At 40.6% G+C, this 21,235-nt stretch overlaps 1 protein-coding gene across 5 annotated transcripts in view; it reads left to right on the top strand.

Annotated features, from left to right (window-relative positions):
- LOC130927597 (ATP-binding cassette sub-family C member 4-like) overlaps positions 1-21,235 on the top strand; it is a 102,883-nt gene that overhangs the window by 52,251 nt on the left and 29,397 nt on the right. For all 5 annotated transcript variants that reach the window (XM_057853547.1, XM_057853542.1, XM_057853544.1 and 2 more), the window contains 6 exons: positions 7,507-7,657; positions 8,220-8,339; positions 8,433-8,543; positions 8,611-8,711; positions 8,780-8,971; positions 15,801-15,956. In XM_057853547.1, the coding sequence (XP_057709530.1) occupies positions 7,507-7,657; positions 8,220-8,339; positions 8,433-8,543; positions 8,611-8,711; positions 8,780-8,971; positions 15,801-15,956 (831 nt within the window). The remainder of the gene's footprint in view (positions 1-7,506; positions 7,658-8,219; positions 8,340-8,432; positions 8,544-8,610; positions 8,712-8,779; positions 8,972-15,800; positions 15,957-21,235) is intronic.

Raw genomic sequence — 21,235 nt, 5'->3', positions numbered from 1 at the left:
CATGAGCATTCACAGCCAGTCCCCTCAATTAAAAAAAATGGACGTATACAGTTGTCAAGAGCAGGCAGTGATATTAACCTAAATACAGTATATGCTGCATGTAAACACGGTAAATATTTTAAGATCTGGTGAAATAGACAACAAAAGCAAACATCTCTTTGGATTTATTCACTACTTCTACATTCATATAGCACATAACTACAAGCAATAATGAATCAATCAATGTATCCCTGGAGGAAAGAAGGAAATGCTACACAGATTGGATGGAAATTATCATCCAGACATACTTCCTGTGCGCACGTGTGGTCCTATGACACTTCAGTCCGGCACCGCTACTGCAGTGACTCACACTCACACAGTCCAGGGGGTGTCGGGCGGGGGTCCCTTCAAGCCTGGGAACATCAGCCTCTCCCCAAAAGCTTCCCAAGTGTCAAAATGATGAATCCCGGTCTTTCTGTCAGCGGCGTTTGCATCGGCGAGCGATTCACCAATCTCCGCTCTCCCGTGTCGTTAAAAATGTGTTTTGTGTCGCGAGGAGGAGAAAGGCGGAATGACTGAATGGTGCGCACAAATGATTTATAGTTGGAGCATTGGAGTGAACACATTTCAAAGCCTTTCTCTTATTTCCACGATGGGTTGGAAATCAGCAGCTTGACTGAGCCCAAATAAGTGACTTCTTTTACCTTTTCACAGCACACAAAGGCCCTAATCCAAGGACTACTTGAGCCACCAATGTAGACAGTGCCTGAGACCACCACAGTATGTGTCAGCCTCTACTCATCACCCAACAAAACACATTGACTGCAGCTTTATGAAGTGAAAATGGCCCAGAAGGACAAAATGTGAAGGAGGTGTCCACAGTCATTTCTCCCAAAGAATGGCGGCCGCATCTGGGCATTTATTGCTAAAATAATGCCCACAGACAGAGCAGAATGGATTGGGTCACCTCCATTGTTCCGGAGCTGGAGTAGAACAGCCCCGTTTTGTTTCAGTACCACTGACCCTTGCAGCTTATTGTGCCGCTCTGTCACGGAAAGTGTGGAGTAAAAAAAAAAAAAATTCCGGCAGTGACAGAGGACTTCTTTTGAGGAGTTTTCTTTTACCGTGCTTTCCCCTCATTTCCTGTTTTGTTTGCACTTTTTTCCCAGTAGCAAGCGCGCTGCACTGTCAGTAAATGAAAAGGAGGCCGACTTCTCGTCTGCGGGGATGTTTAATTAAAAGCCCAGTGTTTACTTTTCAGTGCCCCAAACAAATACGGCGATTAACTTCAATTTTCGACATTTATTGTGACATCAAAGAAGTGATGGTATCGCTAAAGAAAATAAAGCAATTAGGGTCCGCGGGGATCCGTGTGGACTTTGCGGACTAAATGAGTCAATCACATGCGTGCGGTGGCTTTCTTTTCCTCGCTATAGAGCAATTAGGGCTAATTCTTTATTTGTACACTCAGCCTTTCTTCCATGTATCTGCTTTTCTGCACCACGGGATGTGACTTTGGGAGTTTTCATTTCCCGAGATATCCTCGCGGAGGGTGAGGATGACTTATCGGAGTCATCTCTGTGTAGTGGTGGGCGGGAGCCGCCGTGTTCCGATCCTGACACGATAAGCGGCAGACCGGGCAAAATGGATGACATCAAACGGGCGGACGTGGCGACAAGAAAGGCCCAGGGGGAGCAGGAGGAGCGAGGGCTGCTATCTCTTGCTTCCTCTTCCTTACGAGGCCCTTTCGGTGACCCCGACTGGCAGATAAGGCGCCCTGACTCGGACCCTGGCGATCCTCAGTGAAATGGGCCCCATTTGGAATTGAAATGAACCAAACTAGTTAGCGTGATGTAAAGAGGAGTGCGGGGAGATATTTTGTTCACTTTGCGTGTCGCCCTCAAGGAACGAGGTCAGATAGCGTCCAGTAATGGCCCGTGTGCCATCTTTTGCGGCAGTCTGGTAGCCTTCCATCAAGGCTCAGATTGAAACTTATGTAGTGTGAAATTCTCAGGATCGGATGTGCTCTGTAGTTTCCACTCCCTGCTTGATTGTGTGGGTTTCAACAAGCCGTTGGTTCCACTGGTAATACCCCCTTATCGGACTTGGAATTGGAATGGAGGGGCTTTTCATCAGCCCACCTAAAAAAAAAAAAAAAGATCATGAAGCGAGATTAAAAGGGAAAAAGGGATAACGAAGTAATATATTCCAATTGTTTGGATTGTGTCTTTTGCTGTTTGAGGTGTCACTTTGATTCATCTGTTAGCCTACAAACAAAAATCTTTACTAAAGACCAAAGAGCTGTCGAAGGACACCGGAGACAAAATTGTAGACCTGCACCAGGCTGGGAAGACTGAATCTGCAATAGGTAAAATGCTTGGTGTCAAGAAATCAACTGTGGGAGCAATTATTAGAAAATAGAAGACATACAAGACCACTGATAATCTCCCTCGATCTGGGGCTTCATGCAAGATCTCACCCCGTGGAGTCAAAATGATAACAAGAACGGTGAGCAAAAATCTCAGAACCACACGGGGGGGATCTAGTGAATGACCTACAGAGAGCTGGGACCACAGTAACAAAGGCTACTATCTACACAATGCGCCGCCAGGGACTCAAATCCTGCTGAAGCCAGTACACGTCCAGGCCCATCTGCGGTTCGCTAGAGAGCATTTGGATGATCCAGAAGAGGACTGGGAGAATGTGTTATGGTCAGATGAAACCAAAATAGAACTTTTTGGTAGAAACACAGGTTCTCGTGTTTGGAGAAGAAAGAATACTGAAATGCATCCGAAGAACACCATACCCACTGTGAAGCATGGGGGTGGAAACATCATGCTTTGGGGCTGTTTTTCTGCAAAGGGACCAGGACCAGGACCACTGGTCTGTGTAAAAGAAAGAATGAATGGGGCCATGTATCGAGAGATGTTGAGTAAAAATTTCCTTCCATCAGCAAGGCATTGAAGATGAGACGTGGCTGGGTCTTTCAGCATGACAATGATCCTAAACACACAGCCAGGGCAACAAAGGAACTTCGTAAGAAGCATTTCAAGGTCCTGGAGTGGCCTAGCCAGTCTCCAGATCTCAACCCCATAGAAAATCTGTGGGGGGAGTTGAAAGTCCGTGTTGCCCAACGACAGCCCCTAAAAATCACTGCTCTAGAGGAGATCTGCATTGAGGAATGGGCCAAAATACCAGCAACGGTGTGTGAAAAGCTTGTGAAGAGTTACAGAAAACGTTTGGCCTCCAATATTGCCAGCCAAGGGTACATAACAAAGTATTGAGATGAACTTTCGGTATTGACCAAATACTTATTTTCCACCATGATTTGCAAATAAATTCTTTAAAAATCAAACAATGTGTTTTTCTGTTTTTTTTTTTCCACATTCTGTCTCTCATGGTTGAGGTTTACCCATGTTGACAATTACAGGCCTCTCTAATATTTTCAACTTGCACAGAACTTGCACAATTAGTGGTTGACTAAATACTTATTTGCCCCACTGTATAGATTGGGAAAAGCCCGAGACTATATACAATGACACACCGGCATCTGAAACTGGACTGCACTATTAACTTAGCAGTCAGCATGCTTGGCTTCCATAGTGACAATGTGGATTGAAACCCAGGTTGAACAGAAGGGAGAATGCAAAAAGGGCGCAGAGTGTTTCACTCCCATTATCAGACTGGTGAAACTTTTTTTTTTGTGCAAAACAACAATCCAAATGTACGGTACTTCTTTTTATGGTAGGTGTTGTAAAGTTTTTATTCTTTTCCCCCCTTTTTTTGTAACTACAATTCTGGCAACATATTTAAACATTGCATATAAACAAATAAAACTTAATAGTAAAATTTGCTAATTAAGATGAATTTTGAATATTTAGTTACTTAAGGGAGACTTTTTGAAAGGTTAGTGAAAGCCGAAGTACCTGGATTTGAATACCAAACCCAGAACTGCCAGGTGAATGTGCTTAATGCTTTTCCAAATGATATGCCGTAATTTCCCGAATATAACGCACACATTTTTTCCCCAAAATGCACTTGAAAATCATGGATGATCGTTATACACAGGTACAGGGACGGAGACAGAAAGATTCATCATGATTCATGTTCCATTGTCAGCATGGACCAGCACAATATTACCTGATCCGAACAGTGATATAATAATCAACTTTCATGTTGTAAATAATTGTTTTCATGAATATATTTTTCACATCTAATAAAATTAAAATGCTTTTGTTGTACCATTTGTCTATTACCGATATTTACCGGTACATTTTTCTTTTACCTTGTTGTCGCAACATTCCAGCTTGACGCGGCGATCCGTTTCATATAAATGTTGACCATGTGGCGAGCGAGGACCAGAGTCTGAGGAGGAGTGTCGAACCACGGAGCCAAGCCGCGTTGTTTTTGTTAGTTTAGTTTAGTTTAGTTTATTCACACATGATATCATGGTACACACAGGAACATGGTCATATGTACAAGCAGTTCATCTGATCAGATGCATGAAGGGGACACTCCGAATAAGCTATTTAAAGCTTTTAGTAGGGGCCCAGTCAAACAGCACACACATACACACACCCATACACATACATACAGTTGACAATGGAAAATTTAAACATTCTGATTACATCGGATTTGACGTGATACCGTAGTAGTGTTAGTCAAAGACTCAGCATATTAAGTATACATTACAAGGAGGTGAGCTTTCAGTTTTTTCTTGAAAATGGAGATGGAGTGTGACATTTTCAGTGTTTCGTCCAGTTGATTCCAGATCTGTGGTCCTCTGCATACAATGCCAAAGCTTGTAGACTTTAGACTTCTGCTTTTTCCAGTGATGTGATTTTTTCTTCTGGTAGTATATGTGTGCTGAGGAGTACTGATTGGGATGAGATCACTTAATTTATGGTTTAGTTTATGGATGACCTGATACATTATGCAAGCATTTTGAAAGTAGTTATATTCTTTTAGCCTCAGAAGGTGATGGTGGTGAAATATTAATTTAGTTGGAGCATTGAACCCAGACCATGTTATGGCACATATAACTTTTTTCTGTAGGGTTTCAAGCTTTTTTAGATAGGTTGGAAATGTGTTGCACCATATGATATTACAATATTGTAAATGTGGTTCAAATAAGGATTTATACAGGGTGAGAAGTGCAGATAGTGGGATATAATGTCGCAGTTTAAAAAACAGCGCAGCATATTTCGACAGTTTATTTGTGAGCTCATCAATATGTTTTTTAAAATTAATATTAAAAATTAATATGGACTCCCAGGAATTTTGTAGAGCAGACTCTTTAAATGGTTTCTCCATTTATGTTTAAACAGATTTGTTTGATGGGCTGTTTTTTATAGGAGTGAAACACAATGTAATTTGTTTTTTTTGATATTTAGGGAGAGTTTATTACATTTGAACCATGTGTCTATTTTCTTTAGTTCACTATTTATGATTTGCTCAAGTGCAGAGGGATGTTTATGGGAAAAGAATAATTTTTTATCATCAGCAAACAGTACTTTATAAAAAACAGATGAGGAATTAACAAAGTCATTAATGTAAAGGATGAAGAGGAGTGGCCCTAAGATGGAGCCCTAGGGGACTCCATGATTGAGGAGTTTGTATGATGATTCTGAATTATTGATCCTGACATACTGATGTCTTCCAGATAGATAGCTACTGAACCATTCTAGCGCTAGGCCTCTAATCCCATAATGTTGTAGTTTTTTAATTAATATATCGGTTTTAATGGTGTCAAATGCTTTAGATAGGTCCAGAAAAATGCCGACTCCGTAGTCACCTTTGTCAATTGTATCGTGGATTTTTTCTGTTAGGTCAAGTACTGCCATATATGTACTATTTTTCTTTCTGAATCCATACTGCAATGGTACAATGATGTCTAACTTGTCTAAGTAGTTACTGAGTTTGTTGTAGACTACTCTTTCCAATACCTTGGAAAGGGTAGGCAAAATAGATATTGGTCGGTAATTGCTCAGATCATTTTTATTTCCAGATTTAAAAATTGGTGTGATTCGTGCAATTTTTGCTGTTTGAGGCACTACTCCAGAGAGTAGTGATAAGTTGACACAGCGGGTAAGAGGTGCAGTGATAATGTTGGAAATGCTTTTCAGAATTATGCTAGAGATTCAATCTGCTGCAGCTGAATTTGAATTCTTCATATTCATGATTATTTTATAGACTTCATCATAGGTAGTTGGATTCAGGAAGAAGGAGCCCAGGCAATTGCCTGATAAATAATCTCTAAAGGAGGCATCTTGAGGCTGACTGATTTTACTAGATATATTACTACCAATAGAGACAAAGTAATCATTGAATTTGTCAGTAAGACTGTTATTTGTGGCGGCTGTAATTGTATTATTATCATGGGCAGGGAACACAGGAGTTTTTTGTTTTTTGCTTAGGACCTTGTGTAGTACTCTCCAACATTTCTTACAGTCACCCTGTGATGTGTTTATCAATTCTGCAAAATGGTTACTTTTTCTTTTCCTGATAATGTGTGTAAGTTTATTTCTATAATTAATATATTTGTTGTTATTATTATAATTAGGTGTGTTTATATATCTTTTGTATAATTTATTTTTGTGCTTAATAGATTTTAGTATACCCTTGGTAATCCATGGACTTTTATTGAATGTGCTGCATTTGATGTTTTTTTCAGGAATTGTCCTTTCAATCGAGTCACTTATTTCTTTAGTAAGCGTCTCAAATGCAGTATTAGCATCACTACAACTGTATATTTTATTTATATTTGTTTCATTGAGATTGAAACTCACAAACTCTCAACATACGTCTTGCATGCTGCGGCGGGAGACGTTTGGTAACTTCCGGCTGTTCCCTTAACTAAACTATTCCCCTCGGGGACTACACAACTTGCCAACATTATTTCGGCAGGTGAATTCTGTTAAAACTCGCTACAACCGCTTACTTTATAAAAGTTTCGGACACAAGACTCAATATGTATTGGTGCTAAAATTAGGGTACGCTTTATACACAAGTACAAGAATCTTCCCTACATTTTACAGGTAAATTTCGGGTGCGCGTTATACACAGGTGCGAGTTATGTTTGGGTAATTACGGTTAATGTTGCCATAGTAATACAAAGTGAATTGTAAATAGAATCCATTATGCCAGAAATGCATTTGTTTATATTCCATCATTTCCATGGTGTAAATTATGAGTTGTTATCAGGTTCTTATAAAACCTTGTTTCATGATTCATGCACTCACAGCTGAGGAATCATTGTGTTGTTTTTGGTGGACAGTGGACAGTCACTGTGGGCTGGACTGTTGCCTGCCACTTCCACTTAAGGGGCCGGAGGTGTTGAAGGCTCCACCGTGGGGGCTGCTGGGAAATAAGCTTCGGCCAAGTGGTAAATTCTCACCTGCTTCTAAGTGAGAATTAGCACTGCCATGGTTTTCCTTCCACGCGCGCACTGAGTCACCTAGCCTGCTGCTTCCTTATTATACGACAGTGTGCAGACAGACCTTAAAAATATTTTTTTTGTGTCTTCAGGTGTTCCTGCAAGTCCTTGGTGTGATTGCGGTGTGTGCCACTGTCATGCCCTGGATTCTCGTCCCGTTTATTCCTCTCTTCGCCATCTTCCTGTATCTGCGACGCTACTATCTTCAGACTTCCAGAGACATCAAGCGCTTAGAGGCGACCAGTAAATGTCTTTTTTTTTTTTTTTTTTTTTTGGGGGGGGGGGGGGGGTAGGCAGGTCCATTGGAAGTGGGAGACAAAGACAGACCACTGGAATGCTAATAGACCATTGAGGAGCTCCACGGTCATTAGCATAAAGGCTAAAGGTGCCACTGGCCTATGACTCGGCCACACGCAATTTCCTCAAGAGACTGGAGTTCATGACATCACCTACAATAGGGGAAATGCCAAGTGGGCATGACTGGGCTTGAGTTCACCTATTTGGACGGCGGGCAGCAAAGACCCGAATGCACGCTGGCCCAATAGCTTGTGTCATCTTAAGAATAAAGCTTCTAGGCGGAAACATTTAGGCTTTGTGGGGCTGACAAATCCAAACAAAAGATAGCTGAATTGCAACATTTCCATAAAACGCTTTAATATAGAAGCCGTGAACATCACAAACTAACATTTTAAGTCTTCGCTTGACTGAGCTCTATTGAAACACTCTCTTCATTATTTGAAAGAGCAGACAGAAGCGTTTTTTTATGTTAAAATGCTAAATGTGAGTTTTTCTTGATTTCCCACAGCAAGGAGTCCTGTCTTCTCCCATCTCTCTTCTTCCCTGCAAGGCCTGAGCACTATCCGAGCATTCAAAGTTCAGCAGAGATTTAAGGAGATGTTTGATGACTATCAAGATCTCCACTCAGGTCAATTGACTTTATTGTGCTTAGCTCAGACTCATTTTTTTGACATCTGAAACGAATGTTTTTGGTTGCTCAGTACCTGTATTTTGGTAACAGCGGCCTGGTTCTTGTTCCTGACGACCTCTCGGTGGTTAGCCGTGCGCCTTGATGGGATTTGTTGCATATTCGTCACCGTTACTGCTGTCGGCTGCATTTATTTCAGCGATGGTACTGACTAGACTTCCTGTTGCCATGTGACACATTTTCCATATCTGATAATGGTAATTCATTGCAGACATGGACCCTGGAGCAGTTGGCCTGGCTCTATCATATGCTGTGACACTGACAGGCATGTTCCAGTGGGGTGTCAGACAAAGTGCGGAGATCGAGAACATGGTGTGAGATCTGTTATAGCACAATTTGTATGTAATATGTATGAAAAGTATATTGCAATCTTTTTGAAGATGACGTCCGTAGAGAGGGTGGTGGAATACGCCGAGTTGAAGAGCGAAGCACCCTGGGAGACTGACACAATGCCACCGCATGATTGGCCCAAGAGAGGCTCCATCACATTTGAGTCTGTCAACTTTTCCTACAATACTAGCGAGCCTTTAGTCCTAAAGAATTTGACTGTGGTCTTCAGATCCAGAGAAAAGGTACACACCCATATACAGTGGAAACTATAAGCCACATGTGTCTAACTCAGCGCCCGGGGGCAAGATCTGACTTGCCACGTCATTTTATAATAATTTTTCAATAATTTTATAATATTTTTATACTATATATATTTACAAATGAGTAAAACAGTACTTAAAGCTTTCCCCTTTTCTGTTTTGTTATAATAAATAAAAAAAATAAAAGTTTCCCTTTTTTTCCTTTTTTTCTATATAATAAAAAGTGCAAATTTGAAAATGTAAAATGAAAAATATATGAGAATGTTTGCTATTAAGAGGGTTTGGACATTTTTAGCTCAACATCTGGTACATCAAATTTTTAAAAAATAATATAGGATAGTAAATGATGTATAGTTGTTAATTCATTTGATAACACTGGTCAACAAGCAAAATACTTCCTGGATTAAAGTAGTGTGACTGATAAATTTGGGTGATTAAAAAAAAAAGAGAGAGGTCAAAATGGTCAAATGACTATAGTTTTTTAATATACAGTAATTGGCCAAAATGTTAAAATCCAAGCAATTTAGGTGAAAATGGGTGTTATAATGGAAATCATTATTTTTGGGTAAATATATCTACCAAAAGTTGTCTATTTTGGGGTAAATATATCTACCCAAAAGTACCATTTCAGAATGTAATCGTGTCGGCAATACCTTTGACATAAAATTGCTGTCTTCAATGTATAGCTTAAAGTGGGTACGAAAGGAGAAAAAAGTCCTAAATAGCATTATTATGTCAATTACAATCATATTTTGAGACTATTCGACTATATACAACAATTTTGCAAAACGCAGATAATGAAAAATTACTCTTTTAATCCGCCGGTCAGCCACGCCTACCATTATAGGCTCTAGCGTCCCCAACAGGAGGATGACGTCAGCAGGAGAATGGTTTCATCTGTTTTACTATTCAGCCCATTGAGGGGGAATTATTCACAACGAGGAAATAGCGACGAAGAGAGCCGCAAAATGTCATTGTTTCAGTCTCTCTTCTCCTATATTTTTACAGGATTTTTTATCCAAGTATTTTTCCGCAATAGTTAAATAAATGGTATGCTCATGACAAATGAGCATCTTGTGCTAAATGGAATATGAAATAATAAAAATGCATTTATTCATTACGACATGGCAAAATTAGACCATAATGGTAAAAACTGTCGACTTCACCTTTACTATCGCACCTTCCGAACGATATTTTATGCCACCGTAGTTAGTCGGGCTTTTGTTATTTCCCTGCCCTGGGTTCGGAGAATAAACAAACCAAGAGGCGTGACAGCTAGCCGACGTGCTAACCCAAACCGAGTGATGTTTCAAAGTCTTCGAAGCGAAAAATCACACATATCTAGCCCGGATCATTTCACAAGGCGGTGGGGTTGTCGATTGTCTTCGCCGATTGGCAACCTGCCTGGCGGCGAGCAAGTGAGAGCTGGTCGTTCCCCTGCTGAGGGCAGAGCTCACACGCCTCTCCCTGGTGCAGCCACAAAAGCCCGCAGCCGTTTGGCTGGCGTGATGCGAAAAATAAACGAATTAATCCGCAAAATCAGATGAATCCCCAGTCCATCTGCATGCTATAAAGCAATGCTGCATTGTGAGATGCTGACCCGGGTGACGTCACATTCGCATTCGTCCTAAACCTGAGACTGGAGCCGGAAGTAACTCATTTTCATGGCGCGGGATTCAAAAATTGAATATATAAAACGATCGCTCCCACACACATCCAAGCGGTCCATTTCATTCAGGAGCATAAAACACAGCGTGAAATATGAAATAAACATGCTTTTTGGTGTCATACGCACTTTAAATCCTGGTGTTTTTGAAGTGGACAAAATGCATTAATGTAGGCACACTTCAAAAGCGGTGGCACACACTGATATATCCATCACATGTCAAATACAGCAACTTGAAAAACTGAAATACAGTAACTACACAAATGTATCTTTGTAATCAAACTTTGTAACATTAAATATCTTCAATATTTTAGCCAACCACCACTAAAATCTTTTATTCTCCAATCCATGTCACCACAGCAAGTACGATCCAGCCATTTTTTTTTCTCTGAAACAGATATTTCCTAAAATTTTGTAGATCAGTGTAATTGATTAGCTGTCAATTAGTCAATTAACCATAGCAGCCATAACATGGCCCTCAGTCACTTCTTGGAAACCAAACTTAGAAGCCAATGAGCATCACAAAATAGATCGTGCTTATTTTTGGAGGTTCCACTATACAAAGGAATGAGGTCCACACAATGTTAAGCTCCTTATAAATAATTATAGTCCTCATTTCAAACTGCAAGATCTCCCTCAGTGGTGTGCAGAGCGCATGACGCAGTTTGATATGCAGCGAGTGTAGAAGGTGGGATGTGCTTCATTGTTACGTGGCATTCTTTCCCAATCAATTATTAAAGGACAGCATATTGTAGTGCTGATTCTCCAGGACTATACCATTTGTGATTCATGGAATACATATCTTGTAATTAAGACTGTTGGAGTGGATCCGTTGGTTCCCCATTTGCATTTTGAGTTACCTGCCGGTGACAAGTGTTTATTCACTATGAGAAAGAGGGAAGGAATATGGAGAGAGAAGGAGATGGTTGAGGATGATTGGGATTGTGCTTAATGCAAGTGGGTGTGTTTTTGCATGGCTATGCTTGGGCAGGGTGGCTGATTTCACAATGAATAGGTTGATAAGTGTGGAGGTTCTGGCTCTGACATGGGGTGGAGGGTGAGGGGCATCTCTGCTGCAAGTCAGCCATAGAACCACATTTATTTACAGCATTCCTCACGGAGTTCACATACTGTACATAAGCTGATTTTCCAACACAAATGTGACATGTTTTTGTCCCAAACTGGATTATTTGGTTAGTGGCTACCCACAGTGGCTATGGAAGGTGACAAACAACCTTAAGACTCGAGCAGAAAAAAATAGCAGCATCCGCCATTGATATGGTGCATCCTCTGGAGAATTGTATGAAAACACACAGCGGCACCGCAACAAAATCACATGGGGATTTCCAAGTCGTGCTACATTGAGGTAAACCCCACCCTCTAGATCCCACAATACAGTGGTCTGCAGTCTGCTTTATACACTAGATCGGTTTCACCAAAAGAAAATTTGCATGCACTAGACCAATAAGTCACACACAATAAAGTAAAAAACTGTCGACACAACAAAGCTACTGCTAATCCTAATACATGAAGCACTTTGGAGTTTTGCCAATGACGGTAAGTATTCATTTTAGGTTGTTGCACACACAAAAAAACTCATCAACCTAAAAAAAATTACATGTGCATTCCAGCTGAAAGAATCTTGTTCAATAAAGTGAAAAAACACAGAATTTTACTTTTTTGAAGTGTAATAGTGAAGAAAAACAAAACCAGCATTTCCAGGAAGTGGCAGCCCAGGGTAAACATTTTATCAATGGCGTATTATTTTAGCCAATCAAATGCGGTAATCCCAGATTGCCCTTCATTTCTTGTGATATCATTAGATTTGCTGGAGTCTATTAATGTGTATGTGCTTGGCTATAAGTCCATATGCGGCTTTTTTTTTTTTTTTTTTAAATTTAATGTTTAAACATTATTTTATGCATTATCGAGACATCTAACAAATTTGCCATTTGCATACTTAAATTCTTTGATCAACTGTCATTGACACAAAGGTCATTTATACTAGGTGTCATTTAAAGTGCCTGCGACAGCATAAAAAACGTCTTAAATTGCATTATTATGTGAATTAGAATCATATTTTGAGACGATTCGACTATATTCAACAATTTGGCAAAGCACAGACGATGAGAAATTAGTTTAGCCACATCTGTCATTATAGCGCTCTAGAGTCCCCAGCTGAGGGGAAGACGTCGGCAGGGCCACGATTTCAGCTGATTTTTTCATCCCATTGAGAGAGAAGATTACGACACAGGAAAATATGATAAAGAGCAGCAAAATGTCATCATTGTTTCAATATCTCTACTCCAATATTTTTACAGGATATTTTTTTTATCTAAGTATTTTTCCCCCATTGCTAAATAAATGCTATGGTCATGACAAATAACAGTCTTGTGCTAAATGGAATGTGAAATATTAAAAAGGCATTTACAGTGCCCTCCATAATTATTGGTACCCCTGAAAAAGATGTCTTTTTTAGCTTCTAATATATATTTTTTTATTCAAATAATATGGGACCTTAATGGAAAAAAAGAGAAAAAAATCCAACCTTCAATACAAGTGCATTCATTCAGTGAGGAAAAAAAATCCCACATAAAGAAAAAATTATTTGACATCAATTATTTGGTCTCATCTGACCAAAGCACACGGTCCCAGGTGAAGCCTCGGACCGTGTGTATTTTTGTGTGAGACCAAGATTGAGCTTTTTGGCAACAAACACTAAGTGGGTCTGGCGTGCCACGAAAGATGTGCATGCTGAAAAGCACCTCATACCCACTGTGAAGTATGGGGGTGGGTCAGTGATGCTGTGGGGCTTTTTCGCTTCCAAAGGCCCTTGGAACCTTGTTAGGGTGCATGGCATCATGAATGCTTTGAAATACCAGGACATTTTAAATCAAAATCTGTTGCCCTCTGCCCGAAAGCTGAAGATGGGTCGTCACTGGGTCTTTCAGCAAGACAATATTCCTAAACATATGGCCAAATCTACACAGAAATGGTTCACCAGACACAAAATCAAGCTCCTCCCATGGCCGTCTCAGTCCCCAGACCTTGTTTTGTTGGCAAAAGGGGGTTGTACAAAGTATTAACACCAGGGGTGCGAATAATTGTGACACACATTATTTGATGTCAAATAATTATTTCTTTATGTGGGATTTTTTCCCCCACTGATTAAATGCACTTGTATTGAAGGTTGGATTTTTCTCTTTTTTCCCATTAAGGTGCCATATTATTTGAATTTTTAAAAAATTATTTGAAGCTAAAAAACACATCTTTTTCAGGGGTGCCAATAATTATGGAGGGCACTGTATTCACTACGATAGGGCAGAATTACTGCATAATGGTCAAAACTGTTGACTTTTTGCACCTCCCAAACGGTATTTTATGCCACCAGAGTTAGTCCGGCTTTTGTCATTTCCCTGCCCAGGCTTCGGAGACGGAGAAAAGGGCGTAAACAAAGCAGGAGGCGTGACAGCTAGCCGACATGCTAACCCGAACCGAGCGGTGTTTCCAAGTCTTATTCACGCCTTTTGAAAACGAAAAAGCTCACAAAACTTCCCCAGAACATGTCACACGGCGGCGGGGTTGACTGTCTTCGCCGACAACTTGCGCCTAGCAAGCTACAGCTCGTCGTTCCCCTGCTTCATGCAGGATTGCTCGTTGAGGAGGAGCGGCTGTTCCAATCTTTTTCGCCTTTCGAAAACAAAAAAACCCTCAAAACTACCCCAGTTCCTGTCACACATGCACGACGGAGAGGGTGGCAGCTTTCCCCTATCAGTGGCGAGCAAGCTTGTCGTTCCCCAGGAATGTTAGTTAAGGGGGAAGCAGCTGGAGAATGACCGCCGGACAAACCTGCCAACGCCGGGCACACCAAGGAGGTAGAGGGGGCTGGAAGTAGGGGTCGCGTTAACCGAATATTTTCCGTCGTTGACCGTTTTTTTTAAAACGGTGACGGAAAAAACTGAAGTCCAGCCGTCATTTTGACAGGTTGCAATTCACATCCCAGACCACAGGGTGGGCGAGTGAGCATATTAATTAGCTATTGTCTCTCGATGCATGACGTCGTTGGCCTTACTCGGAAAAATGTCAAGGCAACTGAGCGTCCGAACTAAGGCTACGTTCATACTACAGGTCTTAATGCACGAATCAGATTTTTTCTTTTTTTTCCGACTCGAGTGAGGCATTAACTTGACGGTCTGAACGTGACAAGTCGCATAGAACGGGACCATTTCAAATCCGATCTGGGTCAGTTTCGTATGTGGTCTAAATCCGATCTGGGCCACATTTTTCCAGACTATCGCGGCGGTCTGTACTGTCCAGTCCCACAAATCGGATTTAATGCAGCAATTACGTCATCAAAAAGCGAGAGACGGTACGCCGAGTGGCCTTCTCGGTGTACAATCAGCCACAAAATGCAGCCGCCTCCTTATTAAAACGTGTGCCATGATCCCAGTATTTGACAATACAAAACGTAGTTACTCACTTCCTAGTAAGTCCAATGGTCGCACATTTGTCGGATTTGTTTTGGCCAATGTCCGTGGGGAACGGGAAATTTTTGAAACCCAAAGAGTCTCACACGCCTCTTTCTGGTGCAGCAACAAAAGCCTGCAGCACATATGGCTAGCGTGATATGAAAAATAAACGAATTAATCCGCTAAATCAGCTGAATCCGCAGTCCATCTGCGTGCTATAAAGCATTACTGTATTGTGAGTTGCTGACCCGGGTGACGTCACATTCGCATTCGTCCTCAAGGAAGTCACTCAGTTTCATGGCGCGGGATTCAAAAAAATTGTATAACTCGATCGCTTCCACACACATCCAAGCAGTCCATTTCATTCAGGAGCATAAAATACCGCGTGGAATATGAAATAAAGATGCTTTTTGCTGTCATAGGCACTGTAACAAGGTTTTACTATTGGTGGATAGCTGAAATGAGAGTTACTGCATGTGACTTTGCACTGTAGTTGCTATGTAGCGAAATTGCACTTTGGCCTTAATTATGTGAGGTCCTATTGAGTTGATTGTTCACACAGTAGACATGACAGCTCCACAGAAAGCTACGTAATTTCTCGTTGGAAGACTGTAATTTGTCTCTATGTCAGATTTTTCTGCTTGCTTGAGTTAAGTTTTCCATCCATTCCCCGTAGGTGGGCATTGTGGGACGCACCGGTGCTGGTAAGAGCTCTCTGATCTCGGCCTTGTTCCGCCTGGCAGAACCTGAGGGCACGATCATGATTGATGGCTTCCGCACATCTGACATTGGACTGCACACCCTGCGCCAGAAGATGTCCATCATCCCACAGGTTAGCTTGTTATCAGTCCTTACTACAACTTTTCATTATAAACATAAACTGCAAGATAAGAGATACAACTACTTATAGACGGCTGATATATAATCCTATTTTAAAACTTTTCTCCTGCGTTATTTTAATACACAAACTGGTTTGGCTGTGTAAATAGATTAGTTTTGTGATGGGTTGGCTAATTGTCTCATTTATAAATCACATGTTAACAGCTATATTACTCTGGCCTTGACATTTTAGGTGTAAATGTACATTGGAACCAAAAATTATGCGTAAGTTGAACTGAATAATATGCACCTATATAACTGCATTATTATTTTCCAAAGCAAATATTTCGTAATATCTCATTTGAATTGACTGATTTATTTGATTGAATTATCAAATAAATCCAGATAAATTATACATATTGAAAATATTTTTATTAAAAATAAACAGAAGTACATTTTAAGAATATTACATTTTAAAGTTTTTTTTAAAAAATTGAAATATTAGCCTGAGGTAATGTGAGGTATTGTGATGTTCTTCCCTAACTACTCTGTCACTGGTTACATAAAATCTCATGTTTACCTAAAAGCTAAAACAAGTGTGAGTTGTCACCCAGTGGATTTCTCCAAGTGAGACAAACGGACGCCTTGAGACAGTTTAACTTTATTTCCGCTTGTTGAAAGCGATACGGCATTAGGAAAATGCCAGCCCGCGGGTGAGTGGAGGCAGGGGAGGAGACTCCCACGGCCGGTGCTGCGAAGAGAGCAGCTCCCCATCCCTGACAGGGGATTAGCCCTCTACCCCCAAACATGGGAAAGCTGCTTAGAAGAAGTCTCCCCATCCCCATACGCCATTACTTAGCCAAAATGCCCAAAAACACTATCATTAATGCTGTGGATTTGATAGTTTTCTGGCATCGCCGCTGCTATAATTCATCTTTTTCCTTCTGGTGGTAACTAATTTGAAAATTATGCGATGTGACTGAAAATTCCAAGTGGAACTGCACTACATGCTTTTATAAGAAGTTTCACAAACTGTTTGAAAACCCTTTCTCTCTACATATGTCAAAGATGACACGATATTCAGTCAACCTTTCACATGGTATCATTTTAAGTTTTCTTATTTTCCCTCGCGAAATGTCGAGTGTGATATGCTTGCAATACATCCTGCTGTGAGGAGTTTCATTATTTGGAAGCCGCAGATTTGATTAGGATAAGGTCATATTAGCATATGGCATTAAAAAGGAGCCATTTCAGAGTCTATTGAATTCCTAGGGAATTACTTTTACAAAAAAAAAAAAAAAAAAAAGAATAATAAAATATATATGTGTATGCAGCAAACAGAAGGCTTAAAATTGGTGAAGCACATAATCACTGAATGGAAAAGTTGTGCTTGAAAGCGCTTTTTTATCCGACAGAACGGCAAATCCTCAATTAAAGTATGTCACAAAACTAGTTTGAATTGGGACTTCAGCTGGCTTAATAGCACGGTGCTATTTTTGCTGTCAGTAGTAGGAATAAAAAAAGCTTGGTGGAAATAAAGAAGTGAAACATCTAAGGTGCAGGTAAAGTTCTAAAAGTGTTATTTTTGTAAGGAATGTTGGGAAGATGTGCAGTCGCGAAATGAATGAAATATGGGTTCGACAGGTTTTGTCAAGTGAAATTTAAGGCATTTTTAACACCAGTCAGGATAGAATTTAATGCCAGTTTGGAGGGAATTTTACTGCAAGACTTGCCACAAGAACAAAAATATCACTAACTCTTGAACACAGGTCTCAAACTCAAGGTTTATGGGCCAGATTTGGCCCGCCATGTCATTTGGTGTGGCCCGCATAAGAGAATCATGTACTTCGACTTAATGTTTCTCCCAAAAATGAAATTTTAATAATATATCTGTATCTTCAATGAAACCCCGACGACTACAGAAATGGGAGAATTTTGCTGTTTTTCCTGTCCCCCCAAAAAAATTCAAATAGACAAATTACCATTTTATTGAAAAGGACTTCATTTGCTTCGACTTCATGTGCAGGTAGCTTGCTAAAATGAAATATAAAGAAAATTTCTATAGTCTTCAATGAAAGACAGAGGATTGAAGAAATCAGAGAATGTTAGTTTTTTCCCCTTTAAAGGGGAAATATGACGCATTCCAAAAATCACATACCGTATTTTTCGGACCATACGTGGCACCTGAGTATAAGTCGCACCAGCCAAAAAATGCGCAATGAAAAGGGAAAATACCTATATAAGTTGCACCGGAGTATCAATCGCATTTTTGGGGGGAAATTTATTTGATAGAATCCAGCACCAAGAACAGACATGTCATCTTGAAAGGCGATTTAAAATACAATAGAGAACAACAGGCTGAATAGGTGTACAGTATGCTAACATTACATGACGCTAGAAGTTAGATTGGGCCTAAAAAATCCAGCCTGACCAGACCGGCCCGCGGGTATTAAAGCCTGACGCGCCCCAAGCCCGAAAACCCACGAAATGTTATGTTTTTGTTTTTGTAGGCACGAGCCCGTAAAAAAAAAACATTTGATGTTTTATTTGTGAAGACTCAGGAGAAAGAGGAAATGCGGGGATGCGATGCGTGGTTGCGTTTTGTGTGATCACGTTTGTGACGATGCCGGTGCATATATGCATAATGATAACAAATTAAAGCCTGTCTTTTGTAACGAATTCTACCAGTAAAACAAGACTGTAAGATGGATATTCAATAAACATTTATATCTTTTATATATGCGTGTCTGTTTTTACAGGCGGATGGCAGAAAAAAAACACACGTTTTCTCAATGTTTCCATAGTCTACATACAGTGCCTTGCAAAAGTATTCGGCCCCCTTGAATCTTGCAACCTTTCGCCACATTTCAGGCTTCAAACATAAAGATATGAAATTTAATTTTTTGTCAAGAGTCAACAACAAGTGGGACACAATCGTGAAGTGGAACAACATTTATTGGATAATTTAAACTTTTTTAACAAATAAAAAACTGAAAAGTGGGGCGTGCAATATTATTCGGCCCCTTTACTTTCAGTGCAGCAAACTCACTCTAGAAGTTCAGTGAGGATCTCTGAATGATCCAATGTTGTCCTAAATGACCGATGATGATAAATAGAATCCAACTGTGTGTAATCAAGTCTCCGTATAAATGCACCTGCTCTGTGATAGTCCAGGGTTCTGTTTAAAGTGCAGAGAGCATTATGAAAACCAAGGAACACACCAGGCAGGTCCGAGATACTGTTGTGGAGAAGTTTAAAGCCGGATTTGGATACAAAAAGATTTCCCAAGCTTTAAACATCTCAAGGAGCACTGTGCAAGCCATCATATTGAAATGGAAGGAGCATCAGACCACTGCAAATCTACCAAGACCCGGCCATCCTTCCAAACTTTCTTCTCAAACAAGGAGAAAACTGATCAGAGATGCAGCCAAGAGGCCCATGATCACTCTGGATGAACTGCAGAGATCTACAGCTGAGGTGGGAGAGTCTGTCCATAGGACAACAATCAGTCATACACTGCACAAATCTGGCCTTTATGGAAGAGTGGCAAGAAGAAAGCCATTTCTCAAAGATATCCATAAAAAGTCTTGTTTAAAGTTTGCCTCAAGCCACCTGGGAGACACACCAAACATGTGGAAGAATGTGCTCTGGTCAGATGAAACCAAAATTGAACTTTTTGGCCACAATGCAAAACGATATGTTTGGCGTAAAAGCAACACAGCTCATCACCCTGAACACACCATCCCCACTGTCAAACATGGTGGTGGCAGCATCATGGTTTGGGCCTGCTTTTCTTCAGCAGGGACAGCGAAGATGGTTAAAATTGACGGGAAGATGGATGCAGCCAAATACAGGAACATTCTGGAAGAAAACCTGTTGGTATCTGCACAAGACCTGAGACTGGGACGGAGATTTATCTTCCAACAGGACAATGATCCAAAACATAAAGCCAAATCTACAATGGAATGGTTCAAAAATAAACGTATCCAGGTGTTAGAATGGCCAAGTCAAAGTCCAGACCTGAATCCAATCGAGAATCTGTGGAAAGAGCTGAAGACTGCTGTTCACAAACACTCTCCATCCAACCTCACTGAGCTCGAGCTGTTTTGCAAGGAAGAATGGGCAAGAATGTCAGTCTCTCGATGTGCAAAACTGATAGAAACATACCCCAAGCGACTTGCAGCTGTAATTGGAGCAAAAGGTGGCGCTACAAAGTATTAACGCAAGGGGGCCGAATAATATTGCACGCCCCACTTTTCAGTTTTTTATTTGTTAAAAAAGTTTAAATTATCCAATAAATTTTGTTCCACCTCACGATTGTGTCCCACTTGCTGTTGATTCTTGACAAAAAATTAAAATTTTATATCTTTATGTTTGAAGCCTGAAATGTGGCGAAAGGTTGCAAGGTTCAAGGGGGCCGAATACTTTTGCAAGGCACTGTATTTTTATGATCATTATAAATGCATTTACACAACGAAATAACGCTAGAAAAGTTTGTTAAATATATTTCTCGTATGAGACCAAAGCGCCACATTCGTTTACATTCAGCGACGCCAACACAGGTTTCCGTATAGCATCTTCAACAATAATTTGAATCCTTTCCATATCCCACTCCTACCGCAATCGTTTGCTTTTCAATTCCCCTGTCTTTAGTTTGTTTTTCACTCCTATAGCTGCTCCATATCGAAAAGAGAATACCAGGATGCTCGCTGAGGGCGCCAGGGCACAGGAGGGGAAGATTGAAAAAAGAGCGGTGCCACTGCGTTCACGTGTGCAGACATGCACAGCGGCTTCTCTGTTTTATCCAAATTATTTATTTTTATTTAACATCCATACATCGTTTTAGTATAAATATGTGAATATATATCTATTTTAAAAAAAGGTAGCTAGAGAGAAGTCGGCCCGACCTCACCTTAAATAATCACACATAAGTCACTCCAGAGTATAAGACGCACCCTCTGCCAAACTATGATAAAACTGCGATACGGTAATTTTGTTCTTTCCTATCATAATGTAGTGTACGTAGAAATTACCTGCCACCCTCCTTTAAATATTGTCTGTACTTAGTGAAGAAAACCTGATTTTACTTGCTCACGCCGAGGGAGTTCCGAAGACACTTGGCCAATTCAACAGCGTGGCTAAACATTGCTTGCTTGCAGCTGTCATGTCACCGCGCGGAGTGTGTATGTAAGGAGACAGAATCTCCAGCAGACAACGCGATCGTTGATGTTGAAGTTGAGGAAATTGATGTCAACATTCTGGAAAATTTGTTCTCATCTCCTAAAAACCCTT

This window comes from Corythoichthys intestinalis, chromosome 12, assembly GCF_030265065.1.
Source record: "Corythoichthys intestinalis isolate RoL2023-P3 chromosome 12, ASM3026506v1, whole genome shotgun sequence".
NCBI lineage: Eukaryota > Metazoa > Chordata > Actinopteri > Syngnathiformes > Syngnathidae > Corythoichthys > Corythoichthys intestinalis.
The sequence above is the reverse complement of the archived record's forward strand: the minus strand, read 5'-3'. Positions and strand labels throughout refer to the sequence as shown.